The sequence below is a fragment of the Pomacea canaliculata genome, linkage group LG2 (assembly GCF_003073045.1).
Source record: "Pomacea canaliculata isolate SZHN2017 linkage group LG2, ASM307304v1, whole genome shotgun sequence".
In the NCBI taxonomy this organism is placed as follows: domain Eukaryota; kingdom Metazoa; phylum Mollusca; class Gastropoda; order Architaenioglossa; family Ampullariidae; genus Pomacea; species Pomacea canaliculata.
Window position 1 is genome coordinate 9,511,317 of NC_037591.1, and position 26,780 is coordinate 9,538,096.

Below are 26,780 nucleotides of genomic sequence, written 5' to 3' on the forward strand. Positions count from 1 at the left end.
AACTTCTGTTACAGATGACTAAGCTCACCTTTTTCCAAATGTACTTGGCCACAATTTCCACAAGCACTATCTGACCATCAGGGGCTGTATGATTGTGGATGTCCAGCAGCAGTGTAATGCGCCCTTCCTCCCGACTGCAATGACAATGCAAAACTATTGATTGGCCATATCTTTACAAAGATACTGAGGATAAAGTTTTAACGAAATAACAACTATTAAACTGAATTTGCTTAATTTTAATGAAGAAGTAAATGGTTGAATATTTACATGTGCTTGCTAAAAATAAACCATATCATCCATGCTCAAACATAAACTTACCTTAATATGGCAGAACGAACAGCTTCAAAGCCATTGTGCTGCTCAAAGTGGCGGATATCTGTGTGCATGGGCTGCATGTTTGTGCGTATTGGACGTTCAAAGGCTGGATGCATGATGGCATATCCTGAAGCAGGCAGAGAAGATGCTTAAGAAACAAACCCCCGTAAAACATAATACATCCTCCTGTCTCCAAAACACCCTAAAGCAACTGTTCATCTGTTGTGAATAAAGGAATAGCTTATTTCAATTATTTGAGACAAGATGAACGTAGCAATTCATTTTTCTGCCATTATAGCATCCAATCTTCATCCCCCTCCCCCAGTCCCTTGTTTATACAGCCCGCCTACCTTCACACAGCAATGCCCTACCTTGTGTTGAGATAAGAAAGGCATAGGACTGGTCATCGTTATTGTAGTAGGTGATATCCTGTGCAATATCCTCCATGTGTAGGTCTACACCCACCATACCAATCAGCTGAACTTTTTCTGGCTGTCCAACTGATCGGTGGAAACATGGCTGACTAATACTGATTGTCAATGCTGGAATGAAGAAAATATTTTAATGACTACATCATTGCTACCATCTCAATTCAAAACTAAGTTTATTATATCTGGTATATATAATGACTGCGTAGCTAGTACTATGTAAACAGTCTGTTGAAGAATACCAACAACCTGCTAAAGATGCAGTTGTAATACTATCATATTGTATGATGACATAAAAAAATGAGCAAACAACAACAACAACAAAAAAGTTGATGAAAACATGATTTTCACCTCCATCTGCTTCGTCAATATATGGCAGTGAGAAAACAGGATCCTCCTGGGCTGTACGATTCAGTGGCAGGTAGAATCGACCAACGCTGGAGCTCAGGTCTTGTGTGGAATTGATGGCCATCATGATACCACGCTAAGCACACAAAACCAAAGTTTCAAAGATCAATTGGTTTGTTGTGAGACAGTGGAGAGCAGGGCTAAGTCATTTTCATAACAAGTAGCAAAAGTAGAATTCACAAATAAAACTGTCACATTTTTAAGAGACAGCATGGGAGGAAAAGTCATGAGTGCTGGGTAGACAGAGGTCAGGAGCAGATAATTATCAATGACACTAAAGACGTACCACAACAGGTATCTTCAAATGGTACGGGACTTCATATTTTGCAAAATTCTGGTAGGCAATGTCTTGCATAAAGCTCTTCTCATACATGATAGGTTTGCCATCTGAAAAAAGTTTAGTTTGAAGAAAATAAAAGCAACATGCCAGATCATTACAAAACATTTTCACAGATTACAAAATCATGAGTTGAAACTTCTTATAAAAGCTTCGACCATGCTCCATTAACAGAACCACTTCAATCAATTTCATAAGCTCATCGACATGAGCAACAATGGTCACTCTCCAAAAATGTCCACCATCAAAACAGCAACCGAATGATGTTGAATATTTTGAGGAAATGGCATGGTACCTCGACTGGTACCAAAGGGAAAACACAAAACACTTAGCAGATCAAAAAGGTGACCTCCTACAAACTCACCATCTATGACAGCGTAAGTGTTGATAATAACTTTGTGGCCAGTGCGAGCATTGTACCGAGACACAACATCCATGACTTCCCTAGCATCTGTTAGTGACGACAGCAGTCCACGACTTACATACAGGATCATGGCATAGTCTGCAAAAATAATAATAAAAAACCCCCCCAACAAAATTATGGATCCTAAAGTAAAGGCACAGTCTATATGCACTGTGTGTGAGAGAGAGAGAGCGCGCGGACTACTTGAATCTTATCAGCACTAAACAACAACTCTCTTTCAGCTCTAAGTACAAGTTTTATCTACAAATAATATCCAGCTTATCAAACCTGAGAAAACTATCATTATCAATGAAACAACACATGCCTGCTAGCTCCTGGCCATCCAGTAAAGCATCTTCAATCATCCCAAATGCTGTCTGGAATCCCAACGAATGGTTAGTTGTTGCTAAAACAAAGACGTGAAAAATAACATTAATAAAATCAGGCATAAATCAACATGGTTTATTAAGGCATAGTATTAAAAGCATCTTGGCCTGATGGTTTTAAGATTTCAAAGCAGAGCTGTGACAGCTCAAGACTACAAGAGATTTCATCTCCACCTTATACATTACATTTTAGTCACCTGAACCACTTACGATTCACTGCCACTAAAACCACTAGACTATACAATCCTTTAGCTTTACCTAGTGACACGCACTTCCTCCTCAGTTTCACAGATTTGCACAAAGCAATCTTGCCTGTAAACATGAAGTGCTAAGTCCGAGTTGGAAAATACAACTTACTGTCTTGCTTTTCCAGACTATCAATGAATTTGCTGAAGTAGATTCGTGTCTCAAAAGTAGCAGGCACTAGCGCATGAGGCAAGCATGGATCTGATAGAGGGTATAGTGGCTTAGAAGACAGGCCTACCACACCAATCTGCTCAACAAAACCAGCATATGAAATAAGGTATCAAAAAGCTAGCACAAAACGTCTGTCAAACAAAGTACTTAATATTATTCATGGAAGAATAAGAGTTGAAGAAAATGTGTTAACAAATCATGACAGATATTGAAGTCAAGAAGTAGTAATTAGGATAGAGGGATTGTGCATCAGCCCAAGTCAAAAGCAGGAGCCGAGAAAGGGGTGAGGGTGAAAAAAGGGCAAGCCTAAGGTTAAAATATTAAAATATAAAACATCTTAAATGAATAGAACCTCTAATTATGAAACCCCAAAGGAGTTTAGGAAATGTGCAGGTGAAACAAACGAGTCATAAGCAAAAATTCCACAAAATATACAAGAGAAAGTTATAAAATTAATGGTGGCTTATGAAACATTACATATATGATTCAAGAGGATAAGTATAAAAGTCTTGGCCTTATGTCCACATGGAGAAGCAGACCCAACACTTTATTTAGTCCTGTCCACTCAATTAACAAGCAATCAACAAATCTGGCCTCCAGATATCCCCAGACATCAAAGCTCTGGGTATTAGCAGCAGACCTACAGTGGACAGTGGAGTTTGCTGCCCTCACAAGACAGAGGGTATAAGATATAATCAATCGAATGCAGAAGATAAGAGAGAGGTGGTGTGGCACTCACTCTGTCGTTATCAGAAAACGAGGCAATCAGATGCTTGGCTATTGCCTTGGCTGTGCGCAGCTGTGTGATGCTCATGGAGTTGCCATGGTCCATCATGATGACTACATGTTTCCGCTGGGGTTGAATGGTTGCCAGGAAGACATCCCTGTCACACAAGACACTGAAAGGTTAGGTGGCTGTGCATGCAAATATTAACTAGTAATAAACTAAGTGTTTAGCTATGCTGCAGCAATTAAAGGCAAGTTTCATAGATTATGCAACAGCTTCCTCAGCCAGGAGCTCAGTGATCATGATTATCAAAGTATTCATGATAACAAATACCCTGTAATAAAACTGAACAAATGACAAACACATCACTCATTGAATCACACAAGGAGTGAAGCTGAAATCCTAGCAAATGTTTTAGATGGCAGGACAGACAACTTGTTTGTTAAACATGTTTCTTCCAACCTTTTGCTCTCTCTCTTTCACACACACACACACAGATGAGAAGGCCCTGCCAGACTATTACAACTGAGTAGGTTAATCTGCAATGAGATATGAAGACTGCAGCAGTGACTAGCTTAGTGGAGAGTCAGACAGCAAGGGTTGTGAACAATATTTGAATGCAAGCTCACCTACCACAAAGGTATGACCATCAGGAGGATAATCTAACAGTGACTAGGAGCTAGGGTGCAGGCATGCTTTTGTGTTCTTCTCTGCCTACTGTATTCTGTTCTGCCTGACTTGTATACTTTGTGAGAATGTGTGTGTTGTGTACATGCAATTGTACATGAGGAGGTACTCGGCAGCCACATAGCTGCTGTCATCAGGCAGCAAGCTAAGTTTGGACACTATCTGAAGCTGTGATGACTAATGCATCATATTTCAGAAGGCAGTGTGAAGGCTTGCTCTGGTCGGCAACTGAAAAATTCCTCATGTCCACCTGTGCAGTAATGATTAGTAACTGATCTCTCAAGGAATGTTTCCCCTGGAAGAAAGAAATTTTTTTTTGAAGTATTGACTGTTACCATTCCTCCTCCACAAAAAAAAAAACCAACACAATAACAACAAAAAAATGCTCCAAGACACCCACCTTTTTCAAGTTTCAGAACTGTAATCGGTTTTCTTTGACACTAAACAAACACTGGAACCAACTTTAAATCGGTCTTCAACTCTTCCCCACTAACTAATCTATGAAAAACAAAATGAACAACTGGTAAGGTGAGCAGTGACATGCTGATAGCATCACTTAGTCCTCACTGCTCATCAGACCAATGGTCCTTCCTGGAAGCAGTCTTTCCTGGACACAACTTCACTGCATTCATACAGAACTGGGTCTTTGAAAATGTTCCAAGTCAATTTTCAACCAAAAAAAAAAAAAAATCCAAACAAGCACTAATCCACTCTGAAACATGCTGTCAAGATCTCTCCCCAATATGCTGAAAAAAAACTGCATGGGGAAAAAAGTTGTACCATTCTCACAAGAAAAATGAATCAAGCAATGTCAAAATAAGAGGTGCACCATCCAAATTCCACGATTATCACCATCTCTGGTCTCTTTACCAACTTTGTTACCATCCCTTTTAGTCTCTTCATAAAAAAATGCTGCTCATAAAAGTGTGACATAACCTTAATTTCCCAACTGTTTTACGTTGTTATGGTATGGGAAATATTTCCACCACCACTTGCATGATGGAGGTAGATGATTTCTGAATAGAAGGATGAAGACGCCCAAACCAGAAAACCCACCAATAACGCCCCTGACCCCAACCAAATCACGTTAGAACCAGTACTTCAACCAGAGAGGTCAGCACTTGTCACCAACACAATGAAAATCAGGTGTCCGTGGTTCAGATCTTGTCTCCGGCATGCTGCTTTATCTCTGCTTGCCTTAGTTGTTGGCTTGATGTAAAACCTTGAGTGCAAAATCTACCTACTCGGGGAGATCACTACCCATTTGACATCCTCACTTGTTCTTGGTGTCCTGCTTCCAGACGGTTCCACTCTTGCCACTGACAAATAACCTTGCAGACTATGTGCATACTTAAACGAGCGTAACTTTTTGAGATCAGCCTCCTGTTGGTGAGAACTGACTGCAGCCCCCCGGGTGAGAGTCAGATACCGGATGCTGTCGCTCGAGCTGGTGGTCCACACACAAAAATGTCGGTCACGTCCTCCCTAGCTTTCTTTGCTCGGTTCTAGAACTGTTCAGAACGTGCCTGGCCTGCCCTCCACTGTCGGCGGTCCGCATAGAGCACTGGAACTGTGTTGTGGAGGATAAAGGTATGTTTCAAGGGTATACATGGGTCAACAGCGAGTTAGTTCCAAGCACTCGTCTCCTTGTCTGCTTCCGGATGAGCAGAATAGGAAGTTGAATGTTACCTCCTTCCCTTCAAGGGAAAAAAATATCGTGTTGCTTTTTATTTTTTGCATGTCTACACAACTCTTACGCTCGACGCAAAAATGTTACGTGAAACAAAAAGAAGCCGAAAACCGTTACAACAGCTCAGGTAATCGGATCTTCCTTTGCTCTTTCTTCACCCCTTCCCTACCTCTAAAAACAAACAAAAAACCCAACTTATTTTGTGATCAAAGAGTTCATAACCGTGCGACCACGCCGGCTGTTACATGACAATTACAGCAGGTTAAAAAAAAAAAAAAAAAAAAAAACCCAACAAAAACTGGGAATTTCATTTTTCCACGTTTTCAGTCACTCTCACTCTCATGCGGATTTACTTGCACGCGTCTCGCGTCGTGATAGCCGGTGCAAGCCTCTCCTCCAGGCTGCAAATGGCCCATTAACCGCACGAGAATTCCGCGGACAGGAGGTGAAGAAAGGAATAGCACTTGGTCCCGACAACCTTCAAATCCAGGCAGTAAAACTCGCCCAGTGGGGCCCGAACAGGCTTCAAAGGAACTCTTGAAGCTAAAATTAGCGAGGAAACTGCTGCTGTGGCTCTAGCAAGCCTGCCTGCACGCTCTCCTCTCTTAATACCCCGAGCTTTTGATCTTTTGTAAAGCACGGCACCGGCATATTGATGGCTAGCTATTAAAACATATGCTACACTTTCCTCGCTTATGTTTTTTTTCTTTTTCCTTTTTTTGTGGCGTCGAGATTTCACTTCAATCGCTTTTACAGCGTCCGCTGGCCTGGGCCTTGCAATCCTTCACCAACATGTGAGAGATTCCGAGCGTAGCTCTTAAAGGGTCTTTCTCGGGGACTGTATACATATCCATACTCTCTGGTCTTGTTAATCGGGGCACACACTGCGGAATACAGAGCTATGTTTGGCAAATATTTACTATAACCGTCATTAGACAAAGTGTCTTGCTAAGAACACCCTTCAGGCAGTCACCGCTGATAGCAAATTAGCGTACAAGGCCCACCACCACACATCCCTCATCTTCTCTTCCAGTTCAAACACCTTGAAGGAAATGAAAATAATAAAATTGGAAAAAAAGTTTCCATCGACTTTATTCCCTTCGTTCATCCTCCCTGCACAAACATCGGAGCCCCCCACACTCCGACAACTTATGTTGACTCAACACCCTCCCCCAACTCTCTGGGTCCAACGTACATTGATCTGCCGTGTACCCGCCTTCTCGAGGAGCACGCCGTCGATCGGTTGCGACACAAGTGCTGTGATAATGTCGGCGCACATCAAAGGCGGCCCTGTGTTTGCCTCGGCTATCATTAGCTATAGAGATTGATCGCCCGCAAACTGGGCTTTGATCATGGGGTAACAGTAACGGGCTTCTATAGATTCCCCCCACCACCCCCATCTCCTACTTTTTATTCTCTTCCCCTTGCTACAGTTATGCTAATATGTAGCTGCACTGCACTCTACGCTTCAGCAAGTGTCCGGCGATGGGAGGGGGATGATGGAGAGACGAGAGGGTGGTGAGGGGCAATAGAACCTAACGACCTCTTCTATGCATCAAAACACACATACAGAGGTCTCGCGCGCGCGCACACACACACACGTGCGCGTGGATGACTCCAGTACCGTGGTGGCGGACAAGGAGACAGACACCAGCGCCGCGTCTTTTTTCGCACAGCATCTCGCGCGGTGGTGCGAGCAGAAGCGAGTGCCGAGCTCCCAGGCCGCCGCCAGGCGCGGGGCGAGGCGAGGGTTGCTCGCCCTGCTGACAACTATCAAGTGCGGGCCAAGTATTTTGTCAGCTCGCGCTGCAGCCATAAAGGCGGCCGCTCGCCTTTGAAGTGCGTGTCTTTCAAGTCGGAACGATCCCCCCCTCTCTCTCTCCCAAGAAATGCGCGGAGTGGGAGGTGATGGTGTGGTGGGGGTGACAACACTTGCAGCGTTCGCTTTTTTTCCCTCCTCTTTAATGCCGCATACAACTTTCCCCTTGCGTTCATCACATATACCCTTGTGTGCTTCGCTTATCGGATGCAAGCAGGGGTGGGTGGGTGAGAATATCTTTCGGGGGAAAGGCAAGCCTTGCTTACCGAGTGCGCGCTTGCATCAGAGGGTAATCACTTTAGGATGACCCTCCAGGCCGACCCTTTGCAAAGTGATCAAAGACTTGAGACGGGGGAGTGGGAGGAGGAGGTGTGGGTGAAATTACGTGACACCCCATCTGATTACAACCGCTATCACCCACCACTGCTCTTTCTTACAGCGATAAAGAAAATGCGGGCACACGCGCACGAGGAGTAAAGGAGCGGAGTCATTTTCTGCTGGAAATATTAATTACCAACACGGCAGTCCTCAAGCGCTGTGCTCCTCATCAAAGGAAAGCACTCTTCAAAACTGCTTTCCGACCGGCGTTTGAAGTGTGCCAGCCATTTGCGGTGCACGGAGGTCCTGAGGTCTCAGAAGCTGGGTGCTATGAAGAAAATGAGAAACATCTAATGAGCTGTAGCACACACAGGTGATTACTATTAAGGAAAGAGAGTGAGTTTCGCAAGATGGGATGCGGCATATAGACCGGGACATGACGGGATCGGTCGGCATCCCTCTATATTGTGCATGTTGAGAGATGAGCTTCTGCTTGATCTTTACAACGTGCGTAAAACAATAGTGTCAGAAGGAAGCAGAAATACAAGGTAAAGGGGTATCAGGTGATTTCATCGCCGGCATGGAACCTTCGCAAGTGGGTGTCAAATATTAAGATGGCGTCTCGGACTGTCCTGGTTACCCCTAATTTCTTGGTCTGGGAAAGTACGACACGTACACAAACGTCCCCTCCTCTTCCTCCCTGCAGTGAAAACGGCTCTTTACACACCGCCAACGGGCGCACGACTATCAGATCAGGTGTAGCAGGTTCCTTAGTACACGTCCTCCGGGCTGTTGTCCACGTGCATCTTTAATCTCACAACCATCTCCAGATGTATCCAAAAGCTACACCAGAGAGCCCAAAGACTGACATGTGACCAGGGCTAGCTTGCATGACTGAGAATGGCGTATGTTAGCACCTTCTCATACACAAAAATCCAACCGAAAGACTGTTCAATGTTTATGGTATTTGGACGATTACCTCACAGGTCGCCGACTACTCACCAGGTGGTCAGCGAAGGACGGGCATGGGTGATAAACCGCAATCTGTAGAAACAGATTTCAAGCATTCATTGCAACAACGTTTCTCTATGATGCCACGAATTCGTAGCTCTCTCTCTCTTCGATGTTTGCATTACACTAATACTGAACTGCCAAAGCTTTAGCTTCTCCCGTTCTCAATCCGCCAATATCTGATGGGATTACAAATGTACCCTAAACCCCCCCCCCAAAAAAAAAAAAAAAACAAACCAAAACAACAACAAACAAAACAAACAAAAACAGTCAACAACCCAACACACGTGTCAACATATAGGGCTCTCTGACGTATCCACATGCTCACGACAGCACTCTGCAGTATAAGACTTCTAAATTATTGTCCCCCTTTTCGGAGACACGGGCTCAAAGAACGCTAAATGGAAAAGGGGGATTGCTGATTCTTGCTGGGTGGAGGCGAGTCAACTGCCAGTGAAAATATCTCGAAGCTAGACGATGGAGTTGCTTTAACTGCTATTTTTCGACGATACGAGATCATAGCCAGTGCCAAACTCTCAACCGTCTCGTCTGCCTCGATCAGCAGCTATTCCCCCTCCCGTTACCAACACCCGCCTCCTCCAGCGGTTTGTTCGCAAAGCAAGGGGCCTGCAACAGTGGTCGGTCGTCAACAGGGATGGTTCCCAATCCATCGCCAAACACACGGAGCAACAGAAGATGTGGACGCCCGGGCCTCGGACACAGCTTTAGCACAAGCTAGGGAGGATTTCTAAGAAGCACGTCTCCCTCCGGCCCCTTTCGCCCTCTCGTCCTCCTAGCCTCCCACCAGGGACAACCAGCGGCTGGCCACGTTCCTCACACCAGTCTCTCTTTCTTTTTTTTCGTGCAAGACTTCATCTCTTTGTTCACTTGGTGCAAAAGTCATTCCGCTTCCCTTCTCCCCACCCTTGACTGCTGAGGCCCCGAAGTTCTCTGAACCCCACCCCTCCCCCTGAAGGCAAGCATCCAAAGACGAGACGATAATAAATCAGCCTGTTGTCCCACGCCAACAGCCATCAGGCCAACCCTTGCCCCTTGCAGCAAGCAGGTATCGGTCCTATTATATTGAACGCCACGAGGGCCCTTTGAGCAAGGGAACGGGACCCATCCGTGCCGGGTGGCGATCTCTCAGCGAAGAAGCCCCAAATGTGAGGAAGAACTCCCCCACACCTTTTTTTTTTCCTTCCTCTTACGCTGCGCGAGGTCCGCTCTTCGACTGAGGCATTCCGCGCGGCGGTTAGTCAGTCGCGTGCTGTTGGTGTACAATGAACCAATGACACCGATATAAACGACAAACACACGTGTACACATACCACCCAACATTTACACGCACTACTGTATTACATCTCTGGCACGACGTGATGAGTTCCACTGAACCTATGATGTTCCGCGCATGCGTAGAGTTTCCAGCAGGGTGTGTGGGTGGGTCGGGGGAGATACAACGCGAGGAAACGACGTTCATTTTCCAACCCTCTCTCCCCCTCACGCACGCTGCTCGATTATCCTGCACGTGTTGACACACATTCAAGCACGCATCGTCCCTGAGCGACTTCAGTCTTCTGCACACAAGCCTCATGGGATTCTCTGTCCAGCTGAAGACAATCAACAAGGCAAGATAGCACTGTGTACACCTACACGGAGAGAGGAAAAAAAAGAAAGACCTGAAGAAATTCTTGAACACACTGGACAGGATCACGACGGTAACCAACTCGTCGGATCAAGAGGGGAGCCAACTCGGAAGAAGGTCCACAATTTATTTCTCTCCTTTTTCGTACCGTCAGGAAATTGCTGCCTCTCCTTGATTATCCACTTTGCTGTGCGTGCCATGCATCTGCTTGATTTAGACAGCCAAAGGCGCGCTCGCGCGCGCACACACACACAAAGCAAACAACAATACTTTCAGGACAGGACTGGCCAAGGGCGGTTAGTTTTGGGTGGAATGCACAAATTCATCTTGTCCCCATTTGTCTTCAAGCTCAATCCACTGGCAAACAGAGGCAGTTCTCTTCCTCCCTGCCTGTCCCCGCGGAATGTCTCTCTCGCTAGGCAACTTCTTCCTGACAGCAGACGAAGACCCCGAGGAAGGAGTTGACCCGATCTGTGAGCGGTCGCGCATGCATTCCAGGGTGGTCGCAAGAGCCGGGGTCACGCCAGCGAGGCACGACTGCCCTCGTAGTGACCTTCAGGAAACCTGTTGTCTGCAAGGCACCGTACCCCCGCACTCTCCTCTTCCCCCCTCATGCATGCGACTACGCCCACCAGGCGAGTGACCACAAATAGTTCGCCAATTAAATGACTAGCCAAGTCTGCCTGTCTCCTTAGAAACCAAAAAAGATATCGCGACTACGAACGAACTGCAGTTTTTCAAAACAATTTCGGAGCCACCGAGTCAATAGTAACAGCGATCTCATCTAGCCGACTCTTGTGTGTGTGTGTACGGATTCCATTAGGTGCACGAATCCACTAAAGTGTTAAGTTCATAATAAATTAACATTTATCTTATATTTTGTTTTCTATACGTCGTTATTTAAACAAAAATTCCGTCTTATTACACCACTGGAAATCACTTCTGTGTGCGATTAGGTGAAATAGTTTCATATTTTCTCATTTCTGTGCACAATCACGTCCCTTTCCCCCCGGCTCGCGTTTTTTATTAATAAAAAATGATGCGTTTTATCAGGTGATCTTTAAAAGTACAGTGAACTCTTCATGTTTTACTTACCTCCCCCACCCCACCCACGCACAACACTACAAAAGATGCGAAGAGGAAGTGGTTTTAACACCTTTAACACCTCTCTCTCACCTGTGCCTGGAGTCGTGTATGTTGTTGCAGCTATGGCGACTTCTTGGTGCATACGACGTGTGGCAGTCGCCGAGCAACCGGAAGCTGCTGGCCGGGTACTCGTTGTGCAGTCCTAGCACGGAGATGAAGTACTGCCATTTGAGGCTAGGGAAGTACTGAACATTACTGCGCCACACTGAAACACGGGACAAAGTGACATTACACGTTAACAATTTATCATGAAGCTGATGCTAAGCGGTAGCGAAACAGTGGTGATACATTTCATACTGAAGACGACCTATAATGACCCCTTGCGTGTGTGTGTGGTTTGTGCCTTAGGGCCCTTTAGGTGTGGGTCGCTTTACCACTTTCCTTCAACGAGTCATGTTACCAACACGCTGCACTAGACAAAAATACAAGTGCAGATCGTGATAACCAAACTGTAATACTGCCGAAATATGAAAGTAATACCAGGGTGAATTGCATTCTTTTGGTGTTCCCTTAATTCCCGAAATTCTAAGGATTTTTCGTGATGATTACAGGAAGCAGAAAAGCCAAGATTAACATGCGTACCTGCTCCCTCTGCAAAACGCTTTTTAAGATGCTTCTCAACTGGACAAATATGAACCAAAGTTTAGCCTTATGTCAAGTTTTTTCCCCTACCCAAAGAACGAAACCGTCCATATTTGTCCAGACAAGAAGGGCCACCAGCATTAGCTTTACCTCAGCTCAGCAGCAAAGCCCTGCCGAGGAAGGCTGGACGCCAGTAAAACAAACACAAGGGAAGGGCCGGACGTCCCTGGGCGATAGCGAACGATACAAAGAAACATTTGCCAGCGTTGCTAGGTTACGGTAGACATGACTGAAGACTGCGTAGTGACCATACATATGTACTCTATGGGGGGATACGAACAAGTATCGCACGTACGGTAAGGTCTGTAACGAGTGGTAGCCCACATTCTGTGAGGACGTAAACGTGCCAGAGAGAAGGACGGGGGAGAGAAGAAAAACCATTCCCATCCTCTTTACCATTCATTTCAACCTCTACAGACGAAGAAGGTGAAAAGCGCAGGGGATGCCTGAGACCCTGGGAGCGGTGATGAAGGCGGAATCGTGCTGAGCTGAAGCAATCTTCACTCCTCGGGTTTACTAGAGAGGGTATGGACAGGAACCAACTTCAGCGCAACATCGCCTTGCAGCTGGTCTGCATTTTCTATCGCCGGTTCGGAGTCGTACCAAAAAGCCATTCCGCCCACAGACAGGCACCATAAACAGCTTTTATTACCTCTGATATGGGCGTCAGGAGGGAGTCATGGATGTGGAATGGGTGGTGGTGGTGGTGGGATGGAGGAAGGCGAATGTGTGTTCAGGGTGAATGGGTGAGTGGGTGAAAAACGGATCCCAACCATCATCGACCGTCACTGAGACGCCCGGGGTATACAGATGCTTACGTCTTCAATACAATAACGCTGACAAAGTAAGAAGTGAAATGTAAAGTACAAAACAAGAAAATGGATCACACCCTAGATTAACCATTTCGCGACAAAGGAAAGAAATATTTCTTCTTGTTCCTAATCACCCCAGTGGAGCATAGGGAGAAGGAAAGAAATATACACATTAAAAAGGCGCGAATAAACAATACTCATTATCAAACTGAATGTACAATAAAACTCATTTCCAATGAACATCCCCCTCTCAAGAAGGGGTCGGAATTGAAACAGAACAGGGTTTTATTACGCGTTTATAGGCAAGTGGGCCCAAACCAGAGTTCACAGCTGTAACTATTAAAACTACTGCCGTCGTTTTCAAATAAATGACCGCAGATCTGTTCTAGCAAAACTATGCCACAGCATGCACTTTCACTTTCATGGCGGGGAAAAAAAGCGCTATAAAATAAACATACATATATACACGAATAGCTATTTGTTCAAAGGATGGATTACAGCGTCTCCAGAAAAGAATAAATTAAAAAAGAAAAACCCTGACCAAGACCAGAATTCTGAACACAGGTGGGAGGGAGAGAGGGGGAGGCAGATGCAAGTTGTTTGGGAACAGCAGCAGCTAAGAATTTCTTGGTTACACAGGACAACAGACAACAGTCTGCAATTTTAAACCGCCATAGGAAGAAGACTAGCGCTGAACAGCCCCTAAAAGTCCCCGCGCTCTGTTCTTTCTCGCCTTTATGACGTGTAGCTGTTGGCCCAGTAGCCTCCCAGTGGCGACTGGCAAGAACGCCTTTAATCCTCGGCTACACACCCAGTCCTTCCCCACCCTCCCATCAGACATCTTTGCGCCGAGAAGCAGCCACCCACCCTCCCAATCTTCTCATATCGCTCTGTCCCTGACGAGACTGTACACCGCAAAGCGTTGGGGGGGAACCCTCCCCTCCCACAAGATCAAAGGCTGTTTGTTTTTGCTTGCTAGACGTAGGCGCAATGTGCGTCAGACGACACATCAAAGCAAAGCGGCAGAGGAGGTTGATGAGATAGCGCGCGCCTTTGTGAGTGTGTATGTGCGCGCGCGCCAGCTTAACCACGGCAACATGAAGAGAACAACGTACCCAAGTCGATGCCGAAAGAGCTCAGTTTAATTGTCAACATCCCTCCCCACCTCCACAACCAAGTCTTCTCTAGCTCCCCCTCAGCGCCTACCCCTACAGCACCTTGTGCAAAGGGACGCGTGTTTTCTATTAGATTAATTCATCCTTACCCCGAGGTCGCGCACACCGGCGACCCATGTTTGCACAAAGCTTTGCCGGTGAGGCGGCCTTACTCATCGATAAGACCCTATTCGCCGGCCTTCCAAGGCCCTCATTGTCCACACGCGCGCGCGCATGCACGCACACATAGCAAGCACGCCACGGTGCCCGGCGGTGTCTTCCTGGCCTCTGCGGGGGCCTCGCACTGTGGTTGCAAGTCTTCAGAACGGGGTGCATCGGGAGAGCGGGGGTGTGGGAGTAGGGGGGCACTTATCGCGGTCACAAGTTCCTGTTTCGCGAGGTGTAGAGGCCACGGCTATGAAGCAAAGCGGATCGAAGCAGCCTGATCAGTCTCCGGACCAGAATCTTCATTTTGCATCGGAAACGTTCGCGCGAGAAAGAGAGAAAGTGGGGCGGGGGTGGCTGTCACGATGGGTGCGGCAAGCCAGCACGGGTGTAGGGGAGGTGGGAGGAGATCGACGGTAGCACAGCTTTTCGGGATGCTTGCAAGATAGTGAAGAGCAGCAGTCAGACACACATGATGGCATCATTAGGCACGATAGTCCCCCTCCCCCGCTTTCCTCCCATGGTCACCATGGTAACTGGGAAGGCTCCTCGAGTCGCTTGGTCGTTTACGGATGGAGGAAAGGGTGGGAGGGCGGTTAGGGGTGACTCACAGGGTTATTTGGCCAACAAATACGGGGCAGACCGTGTTCTCAAGCATCAAATTCGTCAAAAGCTCTAATCCCTTCTCAACGATTGAAGAAAATAACACTGTTAAGGTTCTGACATTTTCAAAGTGTTTTCAAAGCTCAAATCAACTCTGCTGTGTTCGTTACTTTTGTATCAATCCAGAACTCCATGTTTCCGGGTGGTAAGTTTTGTTTTTTCCGAACGCGGGCTTTCATAACTTTAGAAACGTGGGAAATATCAAACGCCCATGCTTGTGAAGATGCTCTCTTGAGCAGCAACCCACCGCGATGATTACACGCGACCACAAAGAGACGGGAAAGGCATTTAGAGGGATGATAAATTAATAAATAGGCAGTCTCTCCCTGATACCGACATACATCGCGTACCGCGCAACCCGGTGTTGAGTACCCGGAATTCAAACTTTGGCGGCATCTACGCCATCTCTCCCTGCCCTTGCAGTCATCGCATTATGGCCTCCATTCGGACGCAACTCAAAAAGCAGGAGCTTCACACACCGATGAACCAACCGGCCTATTTCTGTGGCCCGGAACAATCTGCCCCACACACATACAAGGGGTTCGCTGTGTGAAAGCGTACAAAATCTTCACACCCTACATCCCCCCTTTCATAACCAAACACCATCGCCCATTTCGCGGCAAGACTACCTTCCCTCCAGTCGCACCATTTCTCATCTTTTTCTTCGCGTCGCCGTGCGCCAGGTCGCGAAATTCCACTGCCGTACGTGCGTGTGTTGTAGCCCCACCTCCGAGGTTTTAGCTGGGCGACAAACAGGTACAAACTTGGTTTATGCCCATTCCCCTCTCAATCACATCTGGCCTTTCCAAACTCGTGACAAAATCTCTGAACCCAGGACCCTAATACCCTAACATGACAATTTTTGTCTCAAACTTTCAAGATATTGGAATATGGAGTATGGAATATCGCAATCGCAATTAATTTTATGAATGTATACATCAGTTTACTACTTTGGTTTATCATCTCCTTTGGAAACAATGCAAGTTTTGACACACCCAAAGAGGACAGCACGGCAATACCAATTTAGTTTTATTACCAATGCATCCGTAAACTGGACAAAAGATTCTTCTTTGTATTCTCTTATATTCTCTGCGAAAGAAATGCATTCGCTGTCTTTCCTGCAGTAATGTTTCTCAGCTCCACTTTCTGACGACTCCAGCCATCAAATCCTACCAGAAACGTCTCATCGCTTCTGTCACATTAATCTATGTAATTACATTTCACAATACTCCCCTAAACTTCACGAACGCTTTCAACTGCATCTTGCACGACTAGCAATGTGCACATCGACTGTTGGCAGGCTGGCTACTGACTACACAGAATATGCCAAAACGGAGAGAACGAGAGCGATGGCGAAAGCACTCCCCACCTCCCTTGGATACAATGACTGGGAGAAAGGTTCAGGCTGTAAAATATTGCCATTCAAAACACTCTTTCGCCTTTAAAGCACGGAACAGTCCCCGCGGAATCTATGATCTATGGGCGAAGCAGCCTCTTACCGCTGGTTTTAACATAGAGGGGGAGGGAGAGTGGGGAGGGAGGAGAATAGGAGGGTGAACGGGTGGGACGGGTCGGAAGGGAGGAGGTCGAAAGCGAGAGAGTGAGAGAGAACGCCACCTAGTGGAGAATGAAAGAGCCTTGGGCGGGTGGAGGAGGTCCTATTGTTGTAAATCACAGATAAGCTACAGTTCCAAGCCCTGCAGCACACATATTTTCCCTCTGCTTGGTAATCAGCGTAGGGAACTTGTGAAAACTATTCTGAAGCAGTCCACGAAAACTGGCACCACTGCGAAAACAGTGGATACCTTTAAAAAAGGTCTACAGGTCCCCTGAAGGTGCCCCTCAGCTGCGTAAATACCTCACCTAAGTCTCACGAACCCCAGAAAGGCCCCCACACATGTCAAAATAATCAGTCTAGGAGGTACCGGAACAGCGGCAACAAAAATATCAACTTCGACTTCATGTATCACGGGAATAGGAAAACCATTCCTAACCACCTCAACAACATCCTCTTCTATCTAAACATGTCAGCAAAACCCCTCCTCAGCAACATATCTAGGGCCACAAAAGAAGGCAAATCCTGAACCAAAGGGCGTCTCACCTTGTCATTACCTCTTGCATGCTAGCACAGTACTGTCTGTTTTAAAATAACCATAACTGCAAATAATATCAATTCTCATTATTGAGCTTACTACTGCTCAGTTTCGGCTCCTAACCTGCTGCATATTAGTATGCTTCATTTCAGATTTTCTCAATTAGGGATATCTCCAAATGAGCCACATCACCCCAGGAATTCATTAGTCTGATATACACTATCAAGGTTGTGCCCACAGCTAAGCACAGCAAATCTAGCTTAGTGATGTGAATTGAGGATAGTCAGAAAGAGGAGAGCATACATACTGCATATGTGTGTGTTGGGGAAGCTGGTCCACTATAAACTACCCAAACTATCTCAATGTGCATAAAGGTGGTCCAGTGGTGTAACCGTTAATGGCCGTCACCAATACAGTGAGGATTGGCTCTCCTGGGTTCTGCTCTTGTCTTGGGCACACTGTTCTTTCTCTACATCTGATATCTGCTTACAGGGCTGGCTGCCTTGTAATATAGTCTTAGTTGTTGGCATAAAACACCAATTCTCCCCCTGCCCCTCCATGTGCATATGTCCACTACATATAACCCAAACTATCTCCTTGTGTATATGTGTGTAAAAGCTAGTTTACGATATATGACAACCCTCCATGCAGTTAAAGAGCAAGGCAGGGGGAAGAATTGTGTGTGCATGCGAATGTGCATGAGTTATTTTATATGTGTTTGAGAGAAATTTTATTTTAAGGAAATATTAATTAGCAGTACAACAATCTTGCAAAAAGAAACTCACCTTCTGTCAAGTTTCGACCAGGGTTGAAAGAGCCCCGTGGTATGCTTGGTGGTACCAGATCACAACTTGTCTGTCGAGAAATCTTACATCCATACAGTTTTTCTGATCTGTAATGCAATATATACCATTTAAAATGTTAACAATACTGACTTTAAAACAATCCAGTGTTGCATATTATGAATAGAATGTATCCAATGGTGCACTTAGCTTTCTGAGATTTTATGAGCATTCTTCACTAACACTTATTGTAGGAGTTGCACAGACTACACAAACGCACAAAGAAACAGCTAAGTTACTCATTACTTAAATTCCATACTTTCTTAACAAAGAAATGACTTACTTAAATTCCTTGCAAGGAATATTACAGCAGTCATGCTGCTGAGTAATTGGTTGCTTCACATGAAATTTGTGTAGATTTTCGACTGTAATTTTATTTGTTCGCAGAACTTGCAAATAATTACGAAATCGTAACTGCAACCTCCCAGTAATCTGTAAAAATAAAAGAACATAACAATTTGGAATTAATAATCTCAGAAGGCAAAAAAAAAAAAAAAAAAGTGTTGATCTGATAAATGTTTAACAAGATTTTTGCTAATTTTCCAAATTATTAGTGTCAGTGGAGCTTACAGGTAGATCCCACTACACCCTGCTTTGTTGTTAGGATAAACTGAAATAAAAAAAGAGGGAAAATTAAAATTTAACGGTATCTTCGGAGTCAGAATGGACGGTGAACTGTTTGTGGTTCACAGCCTCCACTGAACGACATACTACAGACAGAAAGGACCAACCATCCCCTTTAAAGAAAGATCAGCATGCCATTCACCGATACGTGGACATTGATGATGTTGCAGTCATTAGCCTAAAGAAACCCCAAGCAACCAACATTCTGTATTTTAAGTTACTAACCTATAGCAGTTATAGAGCTCCTTTGATTGGATATGCAATGGTATTGCTGAATGTTAATGCTATGTTGTGTGGTTCGCGACTCCTTCCTAATTGCCTTCTAAGATAAAATGACGTGTATATAAAACTAATATTAATAGCGCTAACAGTGTATTCACCTGATGATCTGTATTACCTTTAAATTTTCAAAATTAACAGTTGTACTTACTTCTTGTATTTTACTTTTTTCATCTGTTTCTTTTTTAACATATGGAAGGGAATCATATATAGCCTGCAACAAACAAGTTCGAAAATTTACCAAACTTGCTGAAAATGAAAGAAAAGGAACAAGACTATTTTACTACACAAGATCTATTTCTGTTAAGTAAATGCCTTCCAGTGGTACTGCAATCAAGGTAAGAGAGAAAGACCGAAGAGCAAATAAGAAAGAGTAAGATGGGAGGTGGGGAGAAGGACACAGAACATACTTATTTCATTTAATTTAAAAACAAAAATTGCTCACAATGTTTATGTTACTAATTATATTTTCGCAAAGAAAATATACAAGTTTAAAAAAAAACCCCAGCAAACAGTGACCGTGGCAAACAGAAAATTAGGAGCTGCTGCAGCTGATGGAAAAAATGAAAAGCTGAATTAAAAAAGACGCTTAAAGACTTAATCTAGAGTAAATAAATGAGCTCTCTTCACCGCAACCCATTCGTTCTGCATGCCATCCACTTCACCAGCTCTGCTGGTTGTGCTTATCAAGTTGGCTTTAGATCACCTAATCTACTTTTTAAAATCTAATCAAGCTCATTAGTGAACTACTTAAAATAAGCAATAAATGTGATAACACACTCTGTGTGCGCATGCACCTGTGAAAAAAATCAATCAGAAAAAAAAAAATACTGAACAGTATTTATAAAACACTTTTCCCAGTGTGGAGGTGTCCACAAAACTATCAATAAAGCAAGTTTCACATACAGAGAAACACAAACACTTCAGCTACAATACAATGATTACAAAGTGGTGAATGAGACAAAGCACTGAAAAAGAATCTGTTATCTGCCACATAAAAGAGGCAATTATGCTTACTAATATAACAGAATATGTTTAATCATCTCTTCAAAAGAAACAGCTCCTGTGCAAAAAGCTGTCACCAAAGCAAATCACAAACCACGATCACATTTTGCAAACAAAAAAAAAAAAAGAATCTATGAAAATGTAAAATACGGTTAGTGAGGATTAGTAAAAGACTTATCACTCTTTCTTGTGCTACAGTGCAACAAATGAACGCCAGCTGTTTTGAATGTACAGAAGAAAAAAATTAAGGCTCTGCCTTTTTACAGTCTTGAAAATAGTACAAACATGGGTGAAGCATGGGGTGGGGGTGGGTTAGGTGGAAGGAAGAAGCAAAAGACACACACACATATGTGTTTGACTCTTATGTCTGTGGTATATGCTTCAAAGAGCACATCGTCAAAAGTGTTGCCTGCTTTTTATCTGCCATATCTTAATTTCACACTGCAATGAGGGCGGCTTTGATCTGGGCCACAGCTGATAATTTTGACAATTACTGCTTTTGACCAAAGGAAACATGCAATTATAGGCTCCACGCTCGTTCTGTCCATGGGAGCGACCAAATATTTTTCCAACACTTATTATTAGCGGGCGAGTGAGCGTGGCCTTTGAAGTATGCACAGCAGGGTGCATACACACACATGCCAGTTCCCTCTGGCCAAAAAAAAAAAAGAATAAAAAGAAAAAAAACACACCTCCCTCTGGCGAAAGAAACCAACCTAACACAAACATGTGCAAGCTCTCCCACCCTACACTCTCATACAGATAATTTTCATGATACATTGATTATGCCGTTCACTTCAAAAGGAATGTGATTTGGAAAAAAACCTCTTCTGCTGTTTCATTTTCATCAGCACTGGTGTTGGGCGACTTTATTGCTGTTAGTGTTGTGGTTCTCCAAAGCTACCAATTATTGTCATTTTAGGGGAGTTGCATGTTTATTAAATAAAGCTAGTTCTTCTGGTTTGAGTTTTTAAGTCTTACACCCCCTACCCCAACCAAAAAATGCTTACGCAATTTTGTCACTCGCTTGTGACTTTTATAAAGTGTAACTCTCTGTGGTATCCCCTACCTAAAAACCAATGGACAACAACCATTTATTTAAAAGTTAACACATTTCCTCTCTGCTTCCCTCTTAAATGTGCTACCTTTATAGAACTTTTACTAACAATATTTTCTTTTCAAACAAAGAAACAACAAAAAATATGGCAAGTATTTTTAAAACTGAAAGAACTTTTATCTGATGGAAACATGTTGCCTGAAAATTTGAATCAAAATGTGTTCATTTTAGCAAAAAGATAACTGCAGGCTAACCAAAGTCAAATAACCAATTAAGCCTAAACCTGCTGACAGGTTAATAGAATACAACAGCACTGGACACACTACTGTGACATTCCAAAATGCAGGTGAGAATTTTGCAGTTTAAATGGCACACGATTTTTTTAACACACCAGTGTTATGCAGATTTGGAGAGTATCTTCTAATGAACTACATCCTATTATTTTAGTTCTGCCACCAGGAGCACCATGTCTAACTGGACTGCAAAATGCTCTTCCAGGAACTGGGCTGCGCTCAGGAAAAGGAAACTTTCTCAGAACTACATAACACAAGCATACAAATATCATGCACTGAAAATGGCCAAAACTGCAACACACACACTACCCTGGGGCCTGACAAACACACACACATCAACATATATTCACAACAGTTCCTTGGCGCTACTATAGCTCTGCAGACTCTCTATACTTTTAATCATATCTGCGCAGGAGCAGATTCCAGATTTGAGATGGGTAAGGCCTTTTCCTGAAACGCAGCTTCTAGCGGGCCTGGATTTCTCCTCTCACAAAGCACCACCGGCGAGGGGAAATTTATGGGTATCATTTCGCCTTTTCAAGTCCACTGGCCCGTGCACCAGAGGGAGCCATGATACTACAGAGGTCCAGATGATTACTGCCGGCCCAGGTGAAATGATGAATGGCAGCCCTAACTTTTACGGGGCTTTTCTGCCGCTTGGCTTTTCAGTTCCCGCCTCCAAAACGCGGCTCTATTCACATGCCTTCCCCTGCCCCTAATACCTCCGTGTGTCTACACGCACTGGCCCCCGTCTCACAAGGCTGCCGGTAATGAACGGCTCTCTCTTTCATGTCGCCAAGATCAAGGGAGGCGCACGGTACAGAGCGGGGGTAGGGGGATTTGCTGTAGGTTGGGGAGCGGATGCCCTTCCCTTTTCAACACCATTGGAGCTGGATGAGAAAAAGAGAGGGAAAGAGTATGAAAGAAGAGAGTTGCTACTAGTAAACCAACAAACTATAACAGAGCTGGCCCAAGACAACAGGTGTCTGTTGCGATGCGAATAACAACTTTGATCAGTGAAGCTGTACAAAGGTCAAATTATGTTTTCTACGGTAGCAAAAACTGAAAGCTTTCATTGCGCACACTCTCCTATCAGTAGCTCTTGCCCTCAATGCAGAAAAGCCTACTTCAGCCACTGCCCCAACAAATTCAAGTCGACCAAAGAGACTAGAATCAGACGGCTTTATAATCTCTGCATCTCCCATCTCGCTCCAGGGGTTTTTAACTGAGATCTCTGGGGTCAAAGGTTGGTAAACAGACAAGCGGGCAAAGGTCTGTAGGATGGCGAAGTAACCAGCGAAATTCTTAGCCTTGAAAATAAAGGGGGAGAGGGTAAGGAGACGACCGAGGCAACACCTTTGGAGATTTTAATCGACAGCCTACTCCAGATACCTACGTTACTATTTCATAACATAGCAACACAGGTCTGCAAACTCCCCAAAATTGGTTTCACACGGTTCCTCTGCCGTTTTCGACCTGCTACAGAGTCAACCACAGAAAAAAAAAAAAAATTCGACAGATGGTAATGATGGAAAGAGAGAGAGGGGTAAAAATGTAAGGAACAATATTTTTAGCCTAAATTCATTTCCTGACTGTACAAGGACAGTCCGCCAAAATGAGCTGACGGTAGATTAACCAACCTGTATAGGAGGGGGACTCCCATCCCCTTTCCCTGCGAGTTGTCACAAAAGAAAGTCGAGACGAGCTGGTTGCTTTCATCTATGATGGCCCTTCTCCCTTCTTTTCTCTCCCCCACCAAACCACCGTTCTTCGAATTACAAAATTTCTTGCATAGGTGTCAGCTCCAGCGAGCAAACACACAAACAGTCCCCGGCAAGACTAATCTGTAACTCCTGGTCATGTTTATCTCGCCCCTCTATTACCCAAGGGATGAGAAATTCCTTTAGGGCCGCAGATTTCACAAGTGATTCTGTATCGCTCCAACTGTCCTCCAGACACCGACACCGTCCCTCCCTACGTGCGGCTTTCATACGCGACATATTTTGATAAGTGCGCTAGGACCTGTGTGTGTGTGTGCGCGGGTGCGTGTGGCGCGGAGCTGTGGAGTGTTGTATGGGTGGGGAGAGGTTATGATACAGAAGCAGTCTACAGTTTCACCGTAGATAAAAATCAAACAGGCGGCGCGGGTGGCGTTACCGCAGGCATCACAGACTACATGACCTGGCCTCGTCGTCTTCCCGAGACTGAACGACACTCTGCCATCATAAAAAAAGGTGGGGCATGTTAGCGGCTCAGCACACGGAGCACAAAGCAAATCGGGCTTGGGTGAAAGTGAAGGGAGGCATGGGACGAAAGACGGTATAAATGATATACATGCATGGGTGAAAGTTCCAATTTAAAAAAAAAAAAAAACTCTTTGAAATGACTACGCACGCATGAGTGGGAGCATTAAGGCCCCAAGTACTTTTCAGCAATACCGCCATGCCTAGTCCCCCAACCCCCCACTTTTTTTTATAACACTGAAAGCAAAACGAGACTCCTACCCATCCACTCTTTATAGATTGCATCTTGGGTGCAATAAAAACAGATATCTATAGGAATTCAAATGTTCTTTTAATCAGTACAACTGAAGCTACTTTTCTCACTGTCGCATTAACTTCTATGAGAAGTTCTAGTCTGTTTTTTTAATGTCTGTGATTGTTGTATTACAAAAAATACCATCAAAGAGAAAGGTGCAATATCCGATTCCTACTACTCAAAAGGTTAATAAACTTTATCCGCTTACCTATATTGCTATGGCATGTGGGAAGCAAAGCCCAATCTTTTTTTTTTTTTGGTCACTGTTAGATTTTCTGAAAGGCTTCTGCTGGGTGGTTTTTCAGTCACTGGTCTGAATAACAGCTATAAATTAAGTGGGGTGGGGATGCAGAAAAGCACACATTTTAAAGTGTGCTGACTGTACAATTTGAGACTTCACTCACATAGTGATGATGAAGAAAACCATGTTAAATCAGAAAGTCCACCAATATGATTCCATCACAGCACATACAGGGTCATTTAATGGTGGATTGCAAGACCTTTAAAGTAAAGTTTATCTATGTATCCTTTTGTAACTGCAAACATGGAACAGAAATATGGATGATTCATGGCAAATACAAGAACAGAAAAGACATCCACATTCTGTCCTGTGCTTTCAATAAGCTCTCTTGGATTTTGGCAAACCTTACTAAACTTAGGACACTTGGAGAAGAAAAAGTACCTAGTTTCCAAGCAAACAATAAGAAACAATAAATTGCAAGCAGGAGACCAAGTTTACCATGGTTCTAAGAGCACCTTTGCCTTCCTTGACAACCAAAAATTCTATCTTTGCATAAATAAGACAATAAAGAAGTGTGTGGGCTGACTTTTTTTTTATATACATTACACATTTAGAGATAAAAGGAAGTCCCCCTTGTTCTCTACACTGTAAACCAGACTCGCTCCATCATCAAAACCTGCCTAACTTTATAAGGTTGTTCTTTCCACAATCACTAACTCTGCAATCAGCCTGAAAAACAAGTCAGTGGCATGCCACTCAAAATCAGACCAAGAACTTAATAGAATTCTGTCATGCCTATGTTGCAATAATTTAAACAATAACACTTTAAAAATTTTTATGGTATGGATATATTTACTGCTTTATCTCTATCAAAATTTGTGACAATGACAATCATTTCTTTCTCTTTGTCCATGACAAATAAAATGTGGAAAAAAGGCATTATCATAAATATTTGATTAGATTTTGAACTCTTTATTGTGCTGAAGATATGTTTTTTATACTGCATTCTAATGTGTGGGTGTGGGAAGGAGGGTTCTGTGAGTGAGAAGAGAGATAACATAATATGCTACATCACAGAATTTTTGTGCCTAATTGTTTGTATAAGCACACATGTATGCACATAGAGATATATCCAGCATGAATAAAACCAAAACAGGTGAAAATACATGCTGGGATTTAAGCTAAATGTTAATACACCCACAAATAAAACAGACAGAACTGTGGGATCTCTCTATCATTTTCTAAGTATTGTTAAAATTAACATTAGGCATATTTTGGAGAAGATAAATGCATATCAATGGTTACAAACAAATAATACTAAAACAGTTGAAAAGCAACGTATTTATTTATAGCATCAACATAACAAAATACTGGTATCTATATTGCTTATGACTTTTCCATATAAAGGAAAAGGTTTCTAATGGTGATTTTAGCTCTTCTGTCCTAGCTGTAGTACTATACATTTAGAGAAACATTAATTCTGTCTTTTCTTTCAAACTGACTGTTAATCAGACTCTTCAATAACAATCTAGGTAAATGAAGCAACACTTCTGTCATCACAATCCCTCATGAAATGTTTAGAAGCAATTCTATATCTACAAGATGAAGTATTTTCAATAGTGCCATATCAATTTAGTTATGTCGTTCTTTAGAAGACTGTATACTTTTTTTTCACAGGTAATACTTGCTGGGAGCAAGGAAAAGACTAAAGAATGAAAACACTTTGTTTTGCTTATGATAATGTCCAGTACTGCTGATACTGAATGAAAGTGTTCATCTAACTTTCTTGATAAAAGAATCCAGAGAATAAATTGCAAAAACTAATCAAAAACAACAAAACGCATCTTGAATAGTATAAACAATCTGAATTAGAAATAATATTCCTTGAAACATCCAACACTGATTTCTCTTGATCATCATGGGCATATTGGCATACACAGAGGTGGGACAGCTGTAGGTTTTCCTAATAGTTTCAACTTACCTGCATATTTGTTATTCCTATTTCATCGTTGCTAAGCCATCTTAAACGCGCTGATAGTTTCTGAGATTCATGCTGAATAATAATGCCCCCCAGCATTTCTGGATTGACAGGGTCCTGTCTGTTGTCAGTCACATAACCATCATCCAAATCCAACGTCCGACGATCTGTCGTTTCGTCAAGATTCCGTAATTTTATTTTCCTTGAATCATCCACATGTTCATCAACCCACTTAGTATCCTCCTCTTGAGAAGCACAAATATGATTACAGAAGAACATCACAGAAAGATGCAAACAGAACAAGGTTCTCATCATGTTTTCTCTGCGTCCAGACGCCATGTTGAAAAATCCAAGCGTGAAAAAGGACATCACGTTAGTATAAAATGCACAATAACAAAATTTTTTCAGCACTGATAACCTCACTGCACAATAGTTTGCACCCCATCAAGTCGCCTGCACATGTGCGACAGAAAAGAAATCCACGATACTAGGTCCATTTTCACCAGCTGTACACCGCTAATGAGCAAACTCGTCCAGACGATTCTCTCTACAGCGACTGATGCATGCTAATACGTGGAGTCAGCCTTTCTAAACAGCCTCAGTTTCGCACTTTGAGATACCATTCACCCACCCCCCAAATTATATATAGCTTTTTCT

General features: G+C 43.7%; 1 protein-coding gene across 1 annotated transcript in view; it reads right to left on the bottom strand.

Moving 5' to 3' along the window:
* Nucleotides 1-26,693, bottom strand: part of LOC112556446 (VWFA and cache domain-containing protein 1-like) — a 37,708-nt gene extending 11,015 nt beyond the window's left edge. The window contains exons 1-14 of the mRNA XM_025225466.1: nucleotides 26,127-26,693; nucleotides 19,163-19,225; nucleotides 18,392-18,540; nucleotides 18,052-18,158; nucleotides 11,768-11,942; nucleotides 3,434-3,578; nucleotides 2,635-2,770; nucleotides 2,217-2,297; nucleotides 1,853-1,990; nucleotides 1,438-1,538; nucleotides 1,095-1,227; nucleotides 687-857; nucleotides 319-442; nucleotides 29-134 (exon numbers count right to left, since the gene is read on the bottom strand). Coding sequence (XP_025081251.1) covers nucleotides 29-134; nucleotides 319-442; nucleotides 687-857; nucleotides 1,095-1,227; nucleotides 1,438-1,538; nucleotides 1,853-1,990; nucleotides 2,217-2,297; nucleotides 2,635-2,770; nucleotides 3,434-3,578; nucleotides 11,768-11,942; nucleotides 18,052-18,158; nucleotides 18,392-18,540; nucleotides 19,163-19,225; nucleotides 26,127-26,492 — 1,995 coding nt within the window. The 5' untranslated portion in view covers nucleotides 26,493-26,693. The remainder of the gene's footprint in view (nucleotides 1-28; nucleotides 135-318; nucleotides 443-686; nucleotides 858-1,094; nucleotides 1,228-1,437; nucleotides 1,539-1,852; nucleotides 1,991-2,216; nucleotides 2,298-2,634; nucleotides 2,771-3,433; nucleotides 3,579-11,767; nucleotides 11,943-18,051; nucleotides 18,159-18,391; nucleotides 18,541-19,162; nucleotides 19,226-26,126) is intronic.
* Between the last annotated feature and the right edge of the window lie 87 nt (nucleotides 26,694-26,780).